Source organism: Monodelphis domestica, chromosome 3 (assembly GCF_027887165.1).
Source record: "Monodelphis domestica isolate mMonDom1 chromosome 3, mMonDom1.pri, whole genome shotgun sequence".
Lineage (NCBI taxonomy): Eukaryota > Metazoa > Chordata > Mammalia > Didelphimorphia > Didelphidae > Monodelphis > Monodelphis domestica.
This window is the reverse complement of record NC_077229.1, coordinates 384366055-384385314: the sequence shown is the minus strand read 5'-3', so window position 1 is coordinate 384385314 and position 19260 is coordinate 384366055. Positions and strand designations below refer to the sequence as shown.

The 19260-nt window shown below is 32.9% G+C and overlaps 1 protein-coding gene across 1 annotated transcript in view; it reads right to left on the bottom strand.

The window, feature by feature from the left end:
* SEMA5A (semaphorin 5A) overlaps positions 1-19260 on the bottom strand; it is a 657936-nt gene that overhangs the window by 42980 nt on the left and 595696 nt on the right. The window contains exon 17 of the mRNA XM_007486811.3: positions 9555-9780. Within this exon, the coding sequence (XP_007486873.1) occupies positions 9555-9780 (226 nt within the window). The remainder of the gene's footprint in view (positions 1-9554; positions 9781-19260) is intronic.

The following is a 19260-nucleotide window of genomic DNA, read 5'->3' as shown; positions in this document are numbered from 1 at the left end:
TACAGCCAACACCTCCAGAGATTCTCCAGAGATCCAGCTAATAGCTTTGGTCCCAGTCTAACCCTCTTTCAAAGTTCCAGAATCTTCCTGCTGTTCTCATGACATTTCTCTCTGCAAACTTCCATCCTTTCTTTACAGCAATACATACATATATACACAAAGACACACACCATCTAAGTATTGGGTGTAACTTTAAAGATAATTATAAAAAGAGAATTATCTCTAATGGCAGATCAAATGTTTAACTTTTTCTGTTTTGCTCATTATCAATAAGCAAGCATTTATTTAGCTCCTACTTTATGCCAGATACAGTGTAAGGACCTGTGAAGAATGAAAAATGAAACAACTTCTACATGAAAGGAGCTTACATGGCCCCTGGACTCTAACTAAAGGAACATTGTCAGACTTGTTAAGATTCAGTCAGAGGTGAATGTCTCAAACATAGGGGCATGTTTTTCCATAATGCTGTCCTGACAAACGCTGTGTAGCATAGAGGAAAAGATACTGTATTTCAAGACAGAAGCTGTTATTTAGTTGTGTCTGACTCTTTGTGATCCTGTGGACCATAGCACACAAGTGCTGTTCATTTCTTCACAGAGATACTGATGTGGTTTGACATTTCCTTCTCCAGTGCATTTAAGCAAACAGGTTGAATGATTTTCCCAGGGTCACACAGCTAGTAAAAAGTCTGAGACAGGATTGTAACTCTGGTCTTCCTGACTTTAGGTCCAATGTTCTATTTACTTAGTGACCTAGCTACCTCAGAGTCTGAAAAAACAGACTCAAATCCCAGCTGTGTTACAAAGCATCTAGTAACTGAATCATTTCTGGATCCCTCAGTTTCTTCATGTGTCAAAATGAAGGGGTTAGATTACAGGATTTACAAGATGCTTTCTAATTCAATATGAAATGATACTATTAATTTCATTAATACATTAAGACCTTTGTCATTTGGCTGATTTGAATGAGCTATAAATAGGCAGTTATTCAAGTTAACTGCCCTAGCCACAGTCAATTCATCATCATAGGACTGATACTAAGTGAAAGAAGACCTCACTTCAAATCCTGCTCAGACACATACTTGTTGTTTTATTTTATGGAAAGCACTTGCCCTTTCTCAGTGTCGGTTTCCTCATCTACAAAATGGGGAAAATAATAGCATCTGTCTCTCAAGGATATTGAAAAGATATAATGAAAACATTGCAAAGTACTAGGAACCCTTGAAAGTGTTATTAGAATAGTAGCATCATCATCACCATTATATTTCTTACTACACAAACATCAACACTGTCCCTATGGAATTAATATAGAACTCTTGCAATGTTGTTTCCCCTCAGTTTGACACATTTTCAAGCTCTTATTATATGTGACTCATTGGAATACAAAGTTAAAAAAATTAAATGAGATTACCCTTTCACTCCTCACTACTTTATTCAATCATGAGAAACAGCGTGTGCAGAGCTAAGCATGAAACACAGGATGGGGTAATAAATTCAAAGGAGAGATCCAAGCCAAGACTTCTCAGAAAATTTAAGGAAAGGCTAAAAGGTTCAGGCAGGCAAAATAAAAGAGGTGGCATACAAAACTAAACCATGAAGAAAAAAAATAATTTTGATAGAAGCGGTTAATGAGGGATTGCATTTAAGGTGTGGGAATGCTCTACACAAGTGTACAGATGGGAGATGGTGGCATCTGACATTTAAGGAACTGCCAACATTCCAGTTTGACTGGAATATAACCTGTCTAAAGGACAGATGATAGACAGTAGAGATGGAAACATAGAGTGGACATTGTAGTAACCAGGCCTGGGTTTCAATATACTGTTACTTTTTAACAATGTGATAATCAGCAAGTCACACATCTCAGAGTCTTATTTATATCATCTACATAAAATGGATAATCATATCTGTGCTAACTATCTCATGGAATGAAGAAAATACATTGTGAATTTTAAAGCAGAACAGAGTGATAGAATTAAAGATTTCGAGCTGAAAGACTCAGAGGATATCAGGTCCAACTCTCATATTAGAGATGAGGACATTGAGATCCCAAGGAGGTCAAGAAACTTGCCCCGAATCACATAAGTAATAAGTGATAAAGGGATCCAGACAGAGCTCCTGACATCCAAGCAAGTGCTGTTTCCACAGTGCCACACTACATTACATACATGCGAGTTAGTCTTATAGGAAATTATTTTTTTTCAGATCTTTAAATATTAGTTTAAAAAATCGACTCAACCCACAGAGATCCATTGAGGTTTTTAAGTTGAGAAAATCATGCATCAAAAGGGAAATCAGCAGGAAGACCTAAGCATTAGGATGATGATTTTGGTATCTCTGGGAAGACTGAATTGGAAAAGTGGGATAAGGAGAGGAGATAGATAATTGAAACAGTCCAATTGAGAAGTAATGAAAGTCTAAAGTTCTAGTGGTATTTTTGGAAAATAAAAGGCATGGGGGCGTGGTGGTGGTGAAGCTAAATGGCTGAGTGGATTGAGAGCCAGCCATAGAGAAAGAAAGTCCTGGGTTCAAAGTTGGCCTCACATACTTCCTAGCTATGTAATCCTGGGGAGTTGCTTAATCTTATTTGTCTCAGTTTCCTTATCTGTTAGATGAGCTAGAGAAGGAAATGGCAAAGCCCCAAATGACATAAAACCACAAATGGAGTCAAAATGAGTTGAACACAAGTGAAATGACTAAACGATCACAAAAATAATCCAATAAATAATGTCAGCCGGTCTATAAATGACTGACAGAGAACGTTTATGGGAAAAATTAAAAGTAAAGATAAAATAATAGAATTATAAAAATATATAGATGATTTCTGTTGGGAAAGAAACATTGATTTAAATTATGTGTTTTTTCAGTTCGAAGATGGTTGATTAATTTATCTAATTTCCCTAATAAAAGAGAGAAATGCTAAAAATTAAAGCAAAAACTTTGCTGCTACAGAGTACATAGTAATAAAAACATTTTTCAGCTTGCTTTATTTCATATCCATCATTTTTAAAAATCATTTTCCAGCATTCTGAAATTGATGATGGGTTCTGTTATTCAAGTTAAAAATCTGAAAAATTTGAAAGCCAATTTTCAATTTTTTTGGCTTATAATGAGGAAGAAAAGAAAAGAAGAGTCAAAAAGTATAACCATTGTATTTGTTATAAATGATAATCAAAAGAAACCAATGAACTAATCATTCTTTCTATTATTTCTTTTAATTTGATTTAGCAAAAAATGAGACCTTTTTAGATTATTGTCAAATTGAAAGAAAAGTATTCAGCAATATAAGGTCACATTGGTTTCTAAGAGTCTCTGTTTCTTCTTCCATTCTAAGAGAGCCATTACATAATAATGCCTCCTTCTCTTGGAGATTGTACTCCAAGAAAAATAAAAGTGAGCAGGAAGCACTTTATTTTTCCCTCTTGATTCTCTCTGGTACCAAGAAACCACCAGGACTTTTCCCATCACTGGGAATACCACTAAGATGATGAGATACGAATTCAAAAAAGAAAAAAAAAACAAATTTATTTTCATTTTCTGAATTAGAGCATCACCTTTTAGCTTGAAAATTATTTTCATCTGTCTTAAAGTAAAAAAAAATACAGCATTAACTAGAAAACAATCATTATTATTGCTCCCTTGGGTGTTTAAAGTTGTCATAACTTTAATAGGTATGATTTTGCTTTTAACTAAAATGACTGAAAATGCATTAATTTCTAGCAAATATAACTTAAAATACTTTCTTAGTTTGACACAGCATATTGTATTTTGAAATAGGTTGAAGCCTCAAGTTTTCAAATTTGATGCTACCACAGATCTATGATTTCATTGGTATAGATATTTAGCCAGATCAATCAAACTCAAAACTTGAATTTAGTGGTTGAAAATTGTCAACAATTGATGGCCAACTGGGAGAGTCAGAATCAACTTACTGGGATAAAATCAGTAAATATTCTGAACTCTCTCAACATTCCCCTCCAAACTCTAAAATAATGTGTCAAATCAAACTCTGAAGCAGCATAACCAAGAAAAGATTGAAGTGAGAGATGTAGCTGCAACAGTAGTACCAGAAGCTTCATAAACTCTCAACCCAGAGAGAGTAAGAGACTTAGACAAATGGCAGACAGTATAGGGATCCTGAGCTAAAAATACGTGCAGGACTTGGTTATATTTGACAGCTCCATTATCTATACCTAGCATGGAATCACAGTTCCAGCATTGCCATTATTTGTGGCTGAAGGGTATCAAGGATCCTTACTTAATAAAGAACAGAGCTCAGACCAGGAGAACAATGACTTCACCTTTCCCTGGATCACATTATCTTGGAAATACTGGAAACATATGCACCATAGAGCTAGCTCTGAAAACAGTAAGGCAAAAACAACAACAAAAAGCCTGAAACTTGGGACTGTGTCTTCCTACCTTCAGATGAACAGAGTACAACTGAAAAAAAAAAGGTAAAAGTCCAGAAATAGTCTAGAAAAATAAACAAACAACAAAACCAAAATATGTTCATTAAAAACTATTATGGAGACAGAAATTATTAAAATATAAACTCAGAAGATGACACAGCAATGTGAAAAGAACCAAAAGCAAAGTTTAAACAAAAAAGAAATTTGGAAAAAGACCAATAAAAATTTCTTGAAGATGTTTTAAAACAAGTGCTAACGGTGTTAGAGGGAAAACTGGTAAGTGAAATGGGAATTATACAAAAATATTATGAAAAGAAAATTAACAGTTTGATAAAAGAGGTACAAAAATATAGAAAAAATAACAAAAACAACTGGCAAAAAGATAAAAGACACAAATATTCAAAAAGAAAGGAATTCCTTTTAAAAAGAGTAAAATGGAGAAAGAGGTACAAAAGCTCAGTGAAAAACTGATTATTAAAAATTAAAAATGCATAAGGGGAATATAATAACTCCATGAAAAATAAAAAAACAATAAGTCAAAATAATGGAAAAAATATAAGAAAATGTGAATTATCGCATTAGAAAAACACCTGCCAGTTCCAGATTTCAAACTGCATTATATAGTGGAAATAATCTAAATGACCCCAGACTGGCCAACAATTATAGTGAAGGATTAGTGGAATTACACAAGTACATAAAACACTGTAGAAAATGACCACAGTAATCTAGTATTTGATAAACTACCAAATGCCTGTTTTGGTGGCAAGAACTCACCTTATCTTTTCCAATAATTTTCAGGGAAAAGTAGAGAGCAATTTTGCAGAAACAAGTTATAAATCAACACTTCATACAATATACAAAGATAAGGTCAAAAGGGAAGGGAAAATGGGGAATTTTATCTGTCAGATCTACAGATAAGGGAAAATTTATTCAAAACAAGATAAAGAAAGAAGCAGGGAAATTAAAATGGATTCATTTTGAGTACACTAAAATAGTTTTTGCATAAACAAAACCAATGTAGTGAAAATTAGTAGAGCAAGGAACTGAGGGAACAAATTATAGCAAGTTTATATGATACAGGCATCATTTCTTGAATTTATTGGAAACAGTCCCCCAATTGATAAATGATTAAAGGATGGAAAAGAAATAAAAAATTCCTGGCCTGATCTATGTGATGTACAAATTTTAATTTGTCCTCATTTAAAATATGCATATATATGTATACAAATAAATACATGAATATTCATATTTACATACATATGTTTATATATATGCGTGTATTATATATTTATAAAATAAGGGAATTGGAATCCATTACTTTCAGTTCATATGAGTCTTTGAATCTTTTTTAGAAGCAGCCCTTTTCTTCTATTTCATTTCATGTTATAGTAACAAAAGTTTTATCTACAGCAAACCTTCTGAACTGATTTATTCCTCATCATCTCTCCAAGTGAAGCATTTACCTTTAGAAATAGCAGCTAGGTTTATTCTATGACTATAATCTGGCAATAAGGCAGCTGTATCCAAGGGTTCCATGCTTCATTCAGATTTCTAGTGGATTTGTGAATGCAAGTCAAGGACTTTCACTGACTCACAGAAGAAAAAGAGGAGAGGGGATGATAGAGAATGAACTATAGAATAGATGAATCTGTCACTAGGATGTATATTCTTTACCTACTGAAATCTAGAAAATAAAACATAGCCAGGAAAAGATGAAAAACAAACTGATACTTTTAAATTTTTCTTAATTTTGTGGAAGTTGGCCACTTTCTCAATCTTTTTTATAGGACAAGAACAACTTTTTTCTATGTAATATTAATAGACCACATTTTGACCAATATCTGTATGTGTGATTTTTAACAGACTTTTAATGAATCTCTTTGAAACTGAAGCATCTATTATAATTAAGCCAAAATTCTGTTCATCAGCTATCAGTCACTGATGAAATGTTGCTAGAATGAATTTTAGAAGAAACTCTATCATTTCTTATAAATTCTTTTCTCCCATGACAAGAGGCTCAACTGAAAAATGGCATAAGGATAAACCCAACCCGAAGGCTTGGAGGTTTTTCAGTACTGTTTAAAAGTATTGTACTTTTAAAAACACAAATTCTAATCAGAGCCTTCCATAGGATTTCTCAAATTATTTCATCATATCTTTGAAAGCCAAAGCCTAGATAAAATGAATGAATTAGGAATTCTTCAAGAAATAATAAGAGAGTGGATGGAAAATGGCCATTGTTTCTGCAAATGTTTTTTAGCATTCCTCACTGAGCTCCAGGATATGAACATAGAAGTTATTTAGAGCAAATTGGGGCTAGTGGCTTCTGTTGCTCATTGAAATGGAAAAAGCTCCTAGGCATCAACAGTCCATCACCCCCAAAGAAACTCAGGGAATAGGTTCAGGGGAATTCTAGGACATTCTCAGATCCACTAAATATTCAACAACTCTTCTTAAACTTAGCAGGGTTATGGTGACAGCATCTGGGAATACCAAGAGTAGAAAGGTACTTGTTGTGAATTTCAATTTTTAATGAAAATTTTTATTCCTCTAGGGAAATAAGTCTTGCCCAGTTAAATTTCTTTCACATCCTAAAGTGTTATAGCTTCTGCCTGTAAATAAGCTAATAAATAGCTAGATATAGTATTTATGATTCTTGCAGGAGTATTTGGGTAATATGAGTGTTGAGTAGCTTCTGATAAAATCAGATTTGGGGGAACTTAAGGTAAGATTTTACAGAATATATAATTAATTTTTATTAATGAATGGTTTCAGATTTTTGATAATTTTTTTTCTCTCAATACCAGTGCAAAGATACTGGATTTATGCCTTTTTTCCAGGAGTATTGTTTTGTGTGGTAAAACTCTGGACTATTCAGTTTAAAAATATGTTAGATAAAATAATTATATCTCCTTATCTCATATATAGATATATAGATATATAGTACTGAAATGTCTTACATCTCTTTTGGATATGCCAGTAGTTATATATATGTTGTCTTCCTGATAAGACTATAAGCTCTTTGACAGTAGTGTCCAGCATGATGCTTGGCATATAGTAAGCACACATATTTCTTTTTAAAGAATTATTGAAAGTATATCCATTTCAAATATTTACATTTAAGTTTTCTTTCCCAGAGACCAGAGCTAAATTAGCAATAACAACTGATTTTATTTTGTCCATAGGAAATATAATTTCTCTACTTCAAAAGTGGGTTAAAATTAGTGATGGCCAAACATCTAGAACTCATGTGTTTTCAAGATGTCACAATTCATATTAGAAGCTACAGTAATTATACTGCTAAAGAAAACATGTTGGGCATTTTATGTCTGCTCTATGCTACCAAGCAACAAGAAGTTAACTAATAGATGCCCATTATTTTGGGAGCCTAAAGCCTTAATTTCCTTCCTGTTAAACCTAAGGAAGCCTTACTCTCATGTCAGACTATATGATAATCTGAATTGTTTGCCTAAAGTTTCGGAGCTAGTTATTACACAAGGTAGATCGAAAATACAAGGGTCCTGACTCTTAGTTTAAGGCTTTCCATGGAAGGTAATGAACATGTTTTAGTACATGGGAAAGATATTGCGATATAATGCACACATTGTACACTATTAGTATAAATATAGGATAAAGTTCTCCTCCCCAAAACTGGTTTCTATAAAACCTAAGTGTGGTGTGGTATTTCAGCATATGGATCAGAATAATTTTCCTTTCAACAGGTTTTAATTTTATGGTTATAATCTATTGGTGAAAGCTAAGTTTGGACCACCAATGTGCTTATTTTCATGCTTTGAGATCTTTAACAAAATACTTGTAGCTGTAGATTTGAGTAAGAATTTACATTGCTTTTGTCACAGTTGCTTGAGCAATGAAGAAAGGAGGTCTCTTGCAAAAGATATTGTTATCAAAGTTGACATCTTATAAAAAGTGGTTGTGCTAACACTGAAATGTTCCTAGCAAGAGATTAGAGCCAGTATGGAAGAGGAAAGGATTGCTTCAACCGAATATTCTTCAGAAAGTCAGTTTGCATCATCAAAAGTTCATCACATTTGGATTCATAAGATATGAATTCGATTCCTGGCTTTGACACAACTAACATGGCCATGTGCAAGTCACCTTGCTTTTCTATAGCTTTGTTTACTCTTCTATAAAATGAGGAAGGACATAAAGGAAGCAATCATTAATTATGTGCATATTTAAATTAGTTGCCATGCTGTTGAAACAATGTTTGCATTAGCTGCCCCACAGATTTATAAACAAAATGCCATCTACATAAATGTGAGTTTCCATGACTTATTTATAGATTTCATAAAATAAAAAGCTATACTTGAAAATGTTATTGCAATGACCAGTTCTATTTCTGCATTACAATGAGGTTTTACTACTTCATTAATCTTTCCTTCTAGATGAAGGTCTAAGACATACTAAGTTCCAACTAAATAGTTAAAAATATTAAGTGCCTTGTACAGTTTATTACCAAAAAGTAATGAAAAATAGCCCTATTAAATCACCAACTATTGGTTGTTACTTAATTTTGAAAGTGAATTCAGTTATGTTGCATTCTCCGAGTCAGTAGACTTCAAAGAATGTGTCATCAAACTTGTATATGAACGAGAATCATCTCTATTAGTCTTATACCTGAAGACTAGAAAGAAAGTGAATATAACAGCTCCCAAGTATCTACTTTTGGATACCTTAAATTACTAGAAAAATGTCATTACATAGAAGAAATGAACCTATCTCTACATACAATGTTCACCCACCACTGGACTCTCATAAATCTAATCTCTCTTCTCTGTGAAAGCCCTTCACATGATTGAAGAGTGCTATCATAACCTTGCTAAATCTTCTCCTAGGCAAATTATCTCACATTCCTTCCTCCAGTCTTTAAATGATATTGTTTCAAAATCTCCTCAGCACTCTAATCGTCTTCCAGTTTATCAACATTCTTCCTAAAAAAAAAACATTCAGAAATACATAAAGTAATAACTAAAGACATAATTATTAAGTTAGTTTCCCTCACTAACATAATCCTCTTCCATTCTGTATGGCATAAATGATAGGAAGGTCAAAATACCCTCCCCAGTGGTCATGATATTGAGGCATAGCTTGACAATGTGTCTATTTTATCTTAGCTTACCATCTGTGGAACAGCCACTGGTACCATCACTGGAACAGTAACGCATTTCAATCCTTTGCCTTCCCACCTCCAGCAAATTGGGGTCAGGCAGCCGAGCCTTGCAAGTGTAACGGAACCGTTGTTCATAGTGACCTCCATTGTCAGAGATGTTGACAGGAGTCCAAGGGGTCCAAGGTGTGGTTTTTTTCAGCTCTGGACATGAGTTTGTATTACATGGCTGATATTCCTGGAGGGAAAAATGGATGATGTATAATTGTCATCTGGTAAGAGCAAAATACTTACTAATGGGCTTGTTTTCCTCCTCTTAGCTAATAAATTGTGCATATGGATTCTAAATCTCCATGTCCTGGAATAGTAGTTATGTGTGGTTAAAAAGTACTTCGGTTTTCTTCTCTAAAATTATAAAATCAAATCTATATAACATTGAAAACAATGAAGGATAATTTATTGATAATGTAAATAAGTTTTATGAGTACCTGCAGAAGATATCATGAATGTACTAAAAATCTTAGACATTAAATGTAGCCATATACTTTTTTTTATCTGGCTAAGTAAAATATGTGAATATAGTCTTTTGTTTGCTTAAATTATTTTCTATACTAACTCAGGATGGAAAATAGTTTTCTTTTTTTTAAACCCTTGCTTTCCATCTTAGAACCAGTGCAGTGTTTGGTTCCAAGGCAGAAGAGCAGTAAAGAGCAGGAAATAGGGGTTGTAACTTGCTCAGGGTCACACATGTAGGAAGTGTCTCAGGCCAGATTTGAACCCAGGATTCCCAACTCTACGCCTGCCTCTCAATCCACTGAGCCACCTAGCTGTAAGGCTAGAAAATAATTTTCATATTAAAAAAAGGGAAGCAAAGAATTTCCAAGCAAAATTGTACATTCTAACTATTTTTGTCCCAAAATAATGTCCATTTTTGGGCAGTCTCTTGAAAACTTCTCAATTGGAGCATTTGCTTCTGTATCAAAATGAAAATAAACCCATCAGTAAAGTTATTAAATGGATGTAAAATAATAGGATCAGAATTCTACATAATGCTTCAAATCGATATTAATTAGATAAATTAAAATTAAGACTATTCTGAGGTACCAACTCATACCTATCAGACTGGTTAATATGACCAAAAAAATAAAAATCATAAATTTTGGAGAGGATGCGGAAAAAAATAATACACTAAATCACTATACACTGCTAGCGAATCTGTGAATTGATACAACCACTTTTGAAAGCAATTGGTAAACATGTTCTAAGGGCTATTAAACTGTGCGCACCCTTTGACCCAGTAATATCATTACTAGAATGGTATACCAAAGATAGGGGGAAAAGACCTACTTATACTAAAATATTAATAGCAGCAATTTTTGTGGTGGAAAAAAAATTGGAAAATGAAGGGATATCTATCCTAGGTGGGAATTGCTGAACACGTTATCACATATGATTACAATGGAATACTACTGCACCATAGGGAATGATGAACAAGATGATCACACACATACACACAAACCCTGGAAAAACTTCTATGAAGTATATGAATGATATTAGAAAATAAATCTTATTATATTAGTTTAGAGATAAGAAGTAGAGAAGTTGGTTTGAGAAAGAATTAGAGGTTCAAATAGAGCTGAGACAATGTCAGTGTCATGTCTAACGGCTTTTCTGTGACAGTTACTCTCTCTGCAAGTAGCAGTTGGTCTCTGGCAGTTGGCAGAGGCACCCACAGAGAGACTCTTGCTGAGGGCTTGAAGGAGGTAACATCTTTGCCTCTCTCTCTCTCCTGTCTGAGATAGAAGGAAAGGAGGGAAAGACCTGAAGGAGCTTGCTGTTTTCTTTTTCCAATTTGGGAAACACTATTGACTATCTATCACTGTTTTTATAGATTATTTTAACTCTGAGAAGATCAAAGAAGATCTGGTCTTTGGTTTGGACTGTGAGTCTGCTAAGGCTAAGGGTCCTAACTTGATTCTTGTTCAGACTCAATCAGCTACACTTTGTTCTTTTTGTAACGTGGAGGTGAAGTTAAGAATTATAAGGATAATAGTATCAGTTTATTTAAAACAGTAAAAATTTGGGTTACTCAGATAAGGAAGGATTAGTGTTACCCGTGGACACAGGAGAAGTGGTTCTTTGTGGAACCAGGGAGTTTTATTTGAGTGGTGTTAGAATTCCTTAGAGTTAGAAATCATTTTATCCTTATACATTTCAATAAATATTTTATTTGTATCCCGAGTCTTGTTAGCATCCTTGTGCCTGGCCCTGGAGAGAAGTTTGCCTATGAGCTTCACTTCACTGATATAAACTGAAGATACTTTGTAAGCACAGCAAGCACAGTATCTAAATCAGTTTATAACCCCAAATCAAACTCATTGCTATATTTTTTTTTTATGGTTCGCCTTTTTATTTTTACAGAAGTGACCCAAAGTGAAGCAAGCAGAGCCAGGAGAACATTGTTCATAGTTACATTAAAAATGTCTGTTGATTAACTGTAAATGATAACTATTATCAGCAATACAAGGATGCAGGACAAGTCCAAGGAATTTATGATAGAAAGGATCTCCATTGGTTTAGAAGGTATGGTTGAAGTCTGAATACAGGTTAAAGCATGACATTTTTCACTTTATTTCCTCCACATTTTTTTTCTGTATTGCAAGTTCTTACACCAGAGAATGTGTTTTCTTTCATAACATGATGAATATATTAATATGAATTGTATAACACCACATGTACAGTCTATAGCATATTACCTGTTTTCTTGGGGGAAGGGAGAAGAACAGGAAGGAGAGATAAAATATAGATCTCAAAATATCAGAAAATGATTAAATTGTTCTGACATGCAATCTAGAAAAAATTAAAAAAATGAAAAAAGTATAAAAAAATACCAAATTATGACAGAAGGAATTGGGAATTTATCCATTAGGCTATGCATGCATAAAATTTATGGCCTTTAAAAGTCCATAGAATGCTCAAATGGAAGAAAACAAAAACTTACAAAATAAGACAGCCTCCCACTTGGTTGCTGACACAACTACCTACATTGGCAATTATGAATTATATTTTGATAGTTCTTAGCCTTTTATACTATTAAGATTTCTTTAACCCCTGACATAGATCTTGCCTTTTATCCTTGAAAGCTGATAATTCATTTGCTTTACTACCAGAAAATTATCCACAGGAAAGAGGGGGGGGGACCCTAAATAAGAAATGTAATTAGCCAATATTATTCCAATAAAAATATAAGTAGTGACCTATGTGCCAAATATTTAAGACTCAGAATATACATTAGTTATTATTTCAACATGGAAGGTAATTGTGAAACCATAAAATGCTATCAGGTACAAAAGAAGATGTAAAGGAAGGCATTTCATACTTCATTTTATATTCACTATGTTGAAAACCAGGGATTTGTCTCCTTTTTATCAACTTCCTCAAATGCTGATTATTTATATGTTTGGCTTTGCTAGTCCTTCCTTGCTGCCAATTCACTTAAAGGAGCACATTCAAAAAAAAGTGAGAGGAGATTGAATGTGTGATATACCTCAGTACAAGATTATTATGCTTATTTGAGCTTTAGTCATTTCCCAAGTCTAACTCTCGGTACTGTCATGCAATAAGTGATGGGCAAATGGCCCAAAAGTATTCTGTGCCCATTCCTTTTTTCTTATATTTATTCCCAAAATGAACAGCTAACTTGCTGAGATGGAGTAGAACAGATGTCTGGTAAATGATGGGGTAATGCTGAGAACCTGAAAAGTAAGGCAAATGTGGCCATGGCAAGATAAAGTGGGATGAGGCCTTAGGTTTGGAGCTCCTGAAATATGCACAAGCATTTCCTGGGAACTCAATTTTTTCATTTGGAAACATGACAATGCCTGAATATTTTAACTGTGATTAAAAACACAAGGGATGGGGATGAAGGAGAGTAGATAATTGTTTAAATTGAGGATGGGGTGGGACAATAATACTCATTCATTTATCAGATTTGAATCAATTTATTTAGGTTTTATTATTTGCAAGATACCCTGTCAAGTTACAGAGAACAAAAAAGTGCTTATGTTCTAGTCCTGTATATCAAGGAGTCTATAGTTTGACAGCTTGCTCTTCCATAAACTAGCAATTCTTAACTGGGCATTTTTGCATTTACAATGATAATTGAATTTCAATATAATTGGTTAAGTTTATAATTATAAATAGGTTATGCATTTAAAAAGCATTATTGTGAGAACTGATCCATAGATTTCACCAGACTACCAAAGGAATCGATAATACAAAAAGAGTTGTGAACCCTTACAATAAACAATACTCTAAAGCTCGTTGAGAAAACTACAGTTGAGCCACTGACAAAAAGGAAAATTAAAAATGTTTTATAGTTCTCTGGTTTTACATTTTAAGTGCAATAACATTTTAGTTAAAATATAAAAATCACTTTAAGCTTGTAGGGTAGGATAAACTAAAATTGGTAGATGTAATATTTGGTCCTTACGCTGTATTTCGACAACTTTGTTCTAAAGTTATTCTACATCACTTCTCAGCCTTTTGGCGAAGTTCAAGTGTAAAGTTATTATTCTAATCTGTAATATCTTGAGCTATTATGAGCTATTAACACTTTTTTATACTGTTACTTCAAAGACTACCAAGTTACCATTAATTGATCAACTCTAGAATTCTGAATTAAATGTCTACACACCTTTCTAAACCATCTTGGTGTCAGTCTTCTACCCAAAATAAGGTCAAACACAGACAAATATTAACTGTATAAAATTATCTTATTTTATTTACTTTTGCCTACAAATCACAGTTTCACTAATGGAGCATATTCTGTGTTTTAAAAACTAAGGTAAAAGATCATCATAAGTAAGTAGCCTGAAATTCTCAAGGTTCTATAGCTGAATATATACCCAGAGAATTTGAAAATGCCATATGCTGTTTTCTTTTCAGTCATGGTCTATGTGCCAGCATATTGTGGTGCAGATGTCCAAAGGTATTTGCTGAAAATAACCTGCAAGCATATTTGGATTATGTGCCTCTGCTACAAGAGTATAAGTCTCAGGACATTAGGCTTATAAGTCCTTAGTTTGCCAACAATTATGTAGATTGGAATACTTTAAAAGAAAAGGAAGAGAGATATTCCCAATGATCCTGAGAATACCTCTATCAAGCCTATAATATTCATTTATATGGGATGAATTTTCATTTAAAAAATGATGGATATATTTGAAAACTGGCTCAAATGTCTTTACTGACATCTGTTTGCTATCTGCATGCTCAGCTAGGATATTGCTTATATACACTTGTACTTACAGTCCAAGTTTGAGAAAACAAAATTTTGCCAATTTTACCCATGTCCATTGTTTTATTAAACAGTATGGACCATTCTTAGATTCTGATTTTTTTTCTTTTTTGGGTAATTTATCTTCCCTGATTTTGTTTGTAATAAATATACATCTTGTCTTTTCACCATGATCATTTTTTTCTTTCCTCCTAGTCTCATGATATACACTATAACTTGTACTTAAGTACATTCCCTTGTGCTATCCTATATGAATGTGTGGGTATCACTACAGCATTTTGGTTTGCTTACATAATTCATTTTCTTTAGTTCTTTCTTTATATTAAGTTTTAGTCATAAGGATAACTACTGGTCATCGTCAGAATGATTAATCACTAAGAGATAAATGGTAGATTAGTCCTGGTCATCCTAATTATTTAGATAGCTCCCATTAAAAAGCATATTTCCTTTTTATAGCTAAGACAATTTTATTATCTGTGGTCTAATTGACCTGTCAACAGCCATTGTGACTATCCACATTGACATGATCTTGATTCCATTAATTTGATGTTTAATTTTGCCAGCTAATTGAAATTTCAAGTTTTTTCCCTAATCATTGATGCTACCAAAAGCAATAGAGTATAATTCTAAATCAAAGAAAAATACAGAATATTTATAAATTTAATGGAGGATGAAAAATATAGATATGAGTCCTTTCCTTTTCTTATGCAAATCCAATTGTCACTCTTATCTGTCTAAAAATCTTCCCCAAGTTTCAACTCCATCTTTTAAAATGACCCATTTCTAACATTTCCTGATGTATAGTAATGTCAAACATTTAGACAACTGACTATATTCCATAGTCTTATCATCAAACTGTACATATAGAACTTCCCAAATAGGTTGTGGGTTTCTTGAGGTTCTTAGAACTTAGAATGAAAAATTAATTCAGAGATCATTTAGTCTACCTCTTTTTCTCTTAGTAGAAGATGAAGTTAAAGCCCCAAAACATTTGATGGCTGGATCAAAAAAAGAAAATAGAAATAGGGAGCTGCAGACCTGGGATTTTTTTTGTCCTCTAAATCTAAATCCTATGTTTTATTCATTATATCACATTGCCCTTCTTCCCTATAAACTCTCTTCTGCCTAGCTCCTAGCATAGCTGTAAGCACACCAGAGTATGATATAACAAAAAATAATTGAGATAATTTTGTTAGTGTACAAGATATTTACACACCATTTTGTCCTCTTTAAGAAGATATAAACAATTTACAGTTAATATGGTAACTATGAAAATGAAAGATCAGCTTGAGGAATGTAAGAACTCATTCCCTGCTCTATCGTACCACTCATGTCATACAAAAAAAATATAATGAACAACTGAAAAATTTTGGTATTTTAAAATATACTAAAGAAAGTAAAGTTTCTTCTACATACCCATATTGTACAGATATTAAAAATGCATTACTATTTTAGCATATGTTCCCTAATACATGGGAATAGTCAATAAGCAAGTTTTTCCAACATATATCCTCCATATTTTCTTTTTATTTTACAACAGTAGTATGGGCTATTTAATTTATTCACACCCTCTAGGAAGAAACATTTCATATTGAACCAGAATGGGTATATATTTATGCTTTTCCAACATTCTGCCACTAAAATACTTTAAAATATCATAGAGGCATGGCTGTCCAAGATGTTTTTCTGGATGACTTTGTCTTCAATGAGCCGGCTGGTTTCTTTCTAAATTTATGAGCAGTACTGGTTATTTTCTGAATTTCATTCTAAACTCTTACTAAATTCTAAATTTACTCATGATGATTTATTTAAATTTTTCTCCTTTGAGAGAAGTTTAAGTGACTTAGCAAAATATTTTCAAGCAGACACCCTGAATAAAATAATTTATTTTTAGCAACAAGTGATCAAGTGGACTTTGGAGAGAAAATTTGTTTCTCAGTGTTGCTGCTGAGTTTGGTGACCTTAATCAGCTTATGGCATCTAAAGGCTTTCTCATACCTCCATTTGTAAAAATAGAACTATATTTTTTCCTACTTACAGACATGTTGTAAGGATTAATGTAGGTTTGTGAAATAGGCCTAGAATCATGACAATGAACATATAAACATTTAGTCAAGTTTTATGACTAATAGTCTTCAGAAGGATTGAGCAGTTACTATGGCATTTAGGAAAAAAAAAACTATGAGGGTAGAATTTAGACAACCAAAAGGAAAAAAAATGCAGACCTAAAAAAAGACATGCTACCCATAATCATAGGACTTTCTTTCCGTGGCTATAAGTGACACTTATGTGGGCAAAAGTGAATAAATTCTTTGGCAGGACAATATAAAATTAAAATAGAATAATAGAGCAGTTATGGAAAACTGGCCATGAAGAGTCAGGCAGGAAAACATACTCTTTTGACCTTTTACCAATTTAGAGAAAAGAATTATGTATTTTGTAAACTCTAAGGTAATATATAAATGATAAAATATTATTTTTGTTCTTTACTGGTATGACTTTATAAGCAAACAATTTTCAGAATCAGGTCTTGGAAAGAATGGTCTGATTATGGTGGGGTAGTTTTGAAATTCACAATAGGATTACTCATATCTTTGATAACAAATGAACTTTTAATTAGTCTGATATTTAAAGATGCTTACATTTTAAAACCTTCAGAAACTGGAAGTCAACCTAAATATTTCATTTGAAATAGGTTTTTAGGCAACATGTGTTTTAAAAACATAAATGAGGTCATGCATAAAGAGGAAGATAGTGTGTTAATTATATAGTAAGGGTAGGAAATAAGCCTAATTAAGTATCATGTGAAGTGATGAATACAGTAAGAACAATCTACTTTAAGGGAAAGTTATTCCTTCCACTGAAATCCTACTTCTATCTAACTGGTAACTGGAAATGTGAGTCATTGACAAAAGTGAGTATATGGTGGGTGCAAGTGTATTTGTTTTATGTTTCGCAAAATGTTTGGAGAGTATTTTCAGCCAGAAAAAAACTTTTATATTTTCTTAAGACCAATCTCATTCATTTTTGTTTTATATAGATATATATATGGAAAAAGATGATCTATTTTTTCAATTAATTAAAATCTAAAGGGCTACATCAGTGTTTAACTTCTAAATTTTACCATGAATTTGATAATTGTTTTCTTTCTCTAAGTCTTTTTCTCTCTATTTTTAAGTCTCTCTATGTATCTTTGTCTCTCTTCTTTCAAACACACACAAACACGCAGAGTATCAATCCCAGTCACATCAAAGCAGAGGTCAAGGACAAAAGGGTACTTCCTTTCTGTGTCTATGACTCATGGAAATATCTATAATCCTTTTCATAACTTTACTTGCCATATATTGATGATCTATCTCTAAAAATGAATATGAGATATCAAAATGTAATAGGAAGAACATTCTTAGAATGAGATGACCTGGGTTCAAGTTTTAGCTTGGCTGGATGTTAGCTGTCTGATGATCATAGGTAATTCACTTAAATGTTCTGAGTCTCAGAGACCAATAGGAATAATAATAGTTGTCCTCTCTCCTCCGCAGAGTTGTTGTAACAATTGAATGAAATAAATTCTTTGAAAATACTTTGGAACTATGAAGTGTGCTATAAATAATCTTGTAGAAATATTTCTGAAATCAAGTTAATACATTTAAAATACTTCCTAGCTATAAAGTAAAATATAAAAGAAAACCATTATAAATAAGCACTAGATGCTCTTTCAGTCATCGATGGTCGAGTAGCTAAAAAATGCATTTGGAGAAGCCCAGAAATTTCTAGTCCCAGAATTTTATTTTCATTGAATTATCTTTTCTCAAAGTCTCTATTCCCATGATGTATATAAAATCAATTCATTGTTTCAATTTAACAAAACAAATGAACAAATTCATTTATCTCCTACCTTTTGCTTATTGTAGAAGATGGATGCCTCATTTCCATCTCCTCCACCTTCAGTTTTTGTTTTTACACTATAGACTAAACATTGTTCTTCAAAAGATAAGGAAAAATTGACCTTATCTATCACCAAAACTCATAATGAAGAGTTGAAAACAATAGTAATTACATTAACATATATATTGATGTTGGAGTCAACACAAACATCTGCAATCTTTTGGGTATACTCTCTTTATTGAAATAAATAGCATCATTCTCCTCCTACCCCAGTTCCTTTTGACCCACCACTCACTGCTTACATGACTTTATAGATGTTTTTCTAAGGTTTTCATGGTCAAAAAAAATTGATCCTTCTCCAGTCAACCTAGAAGATGAGTCATTCCTTTAGAACTTTGCTTAACTGGTCTACAGATGATATGCACATTATCTGTTGTTGGGCTTAAACTCAAAGCCTTTCTTGTTTAGGAGAACATGTCAGGAATGATATTCTCTTACCATCAATCAATCAATCAATCAATCAATCACTAAATA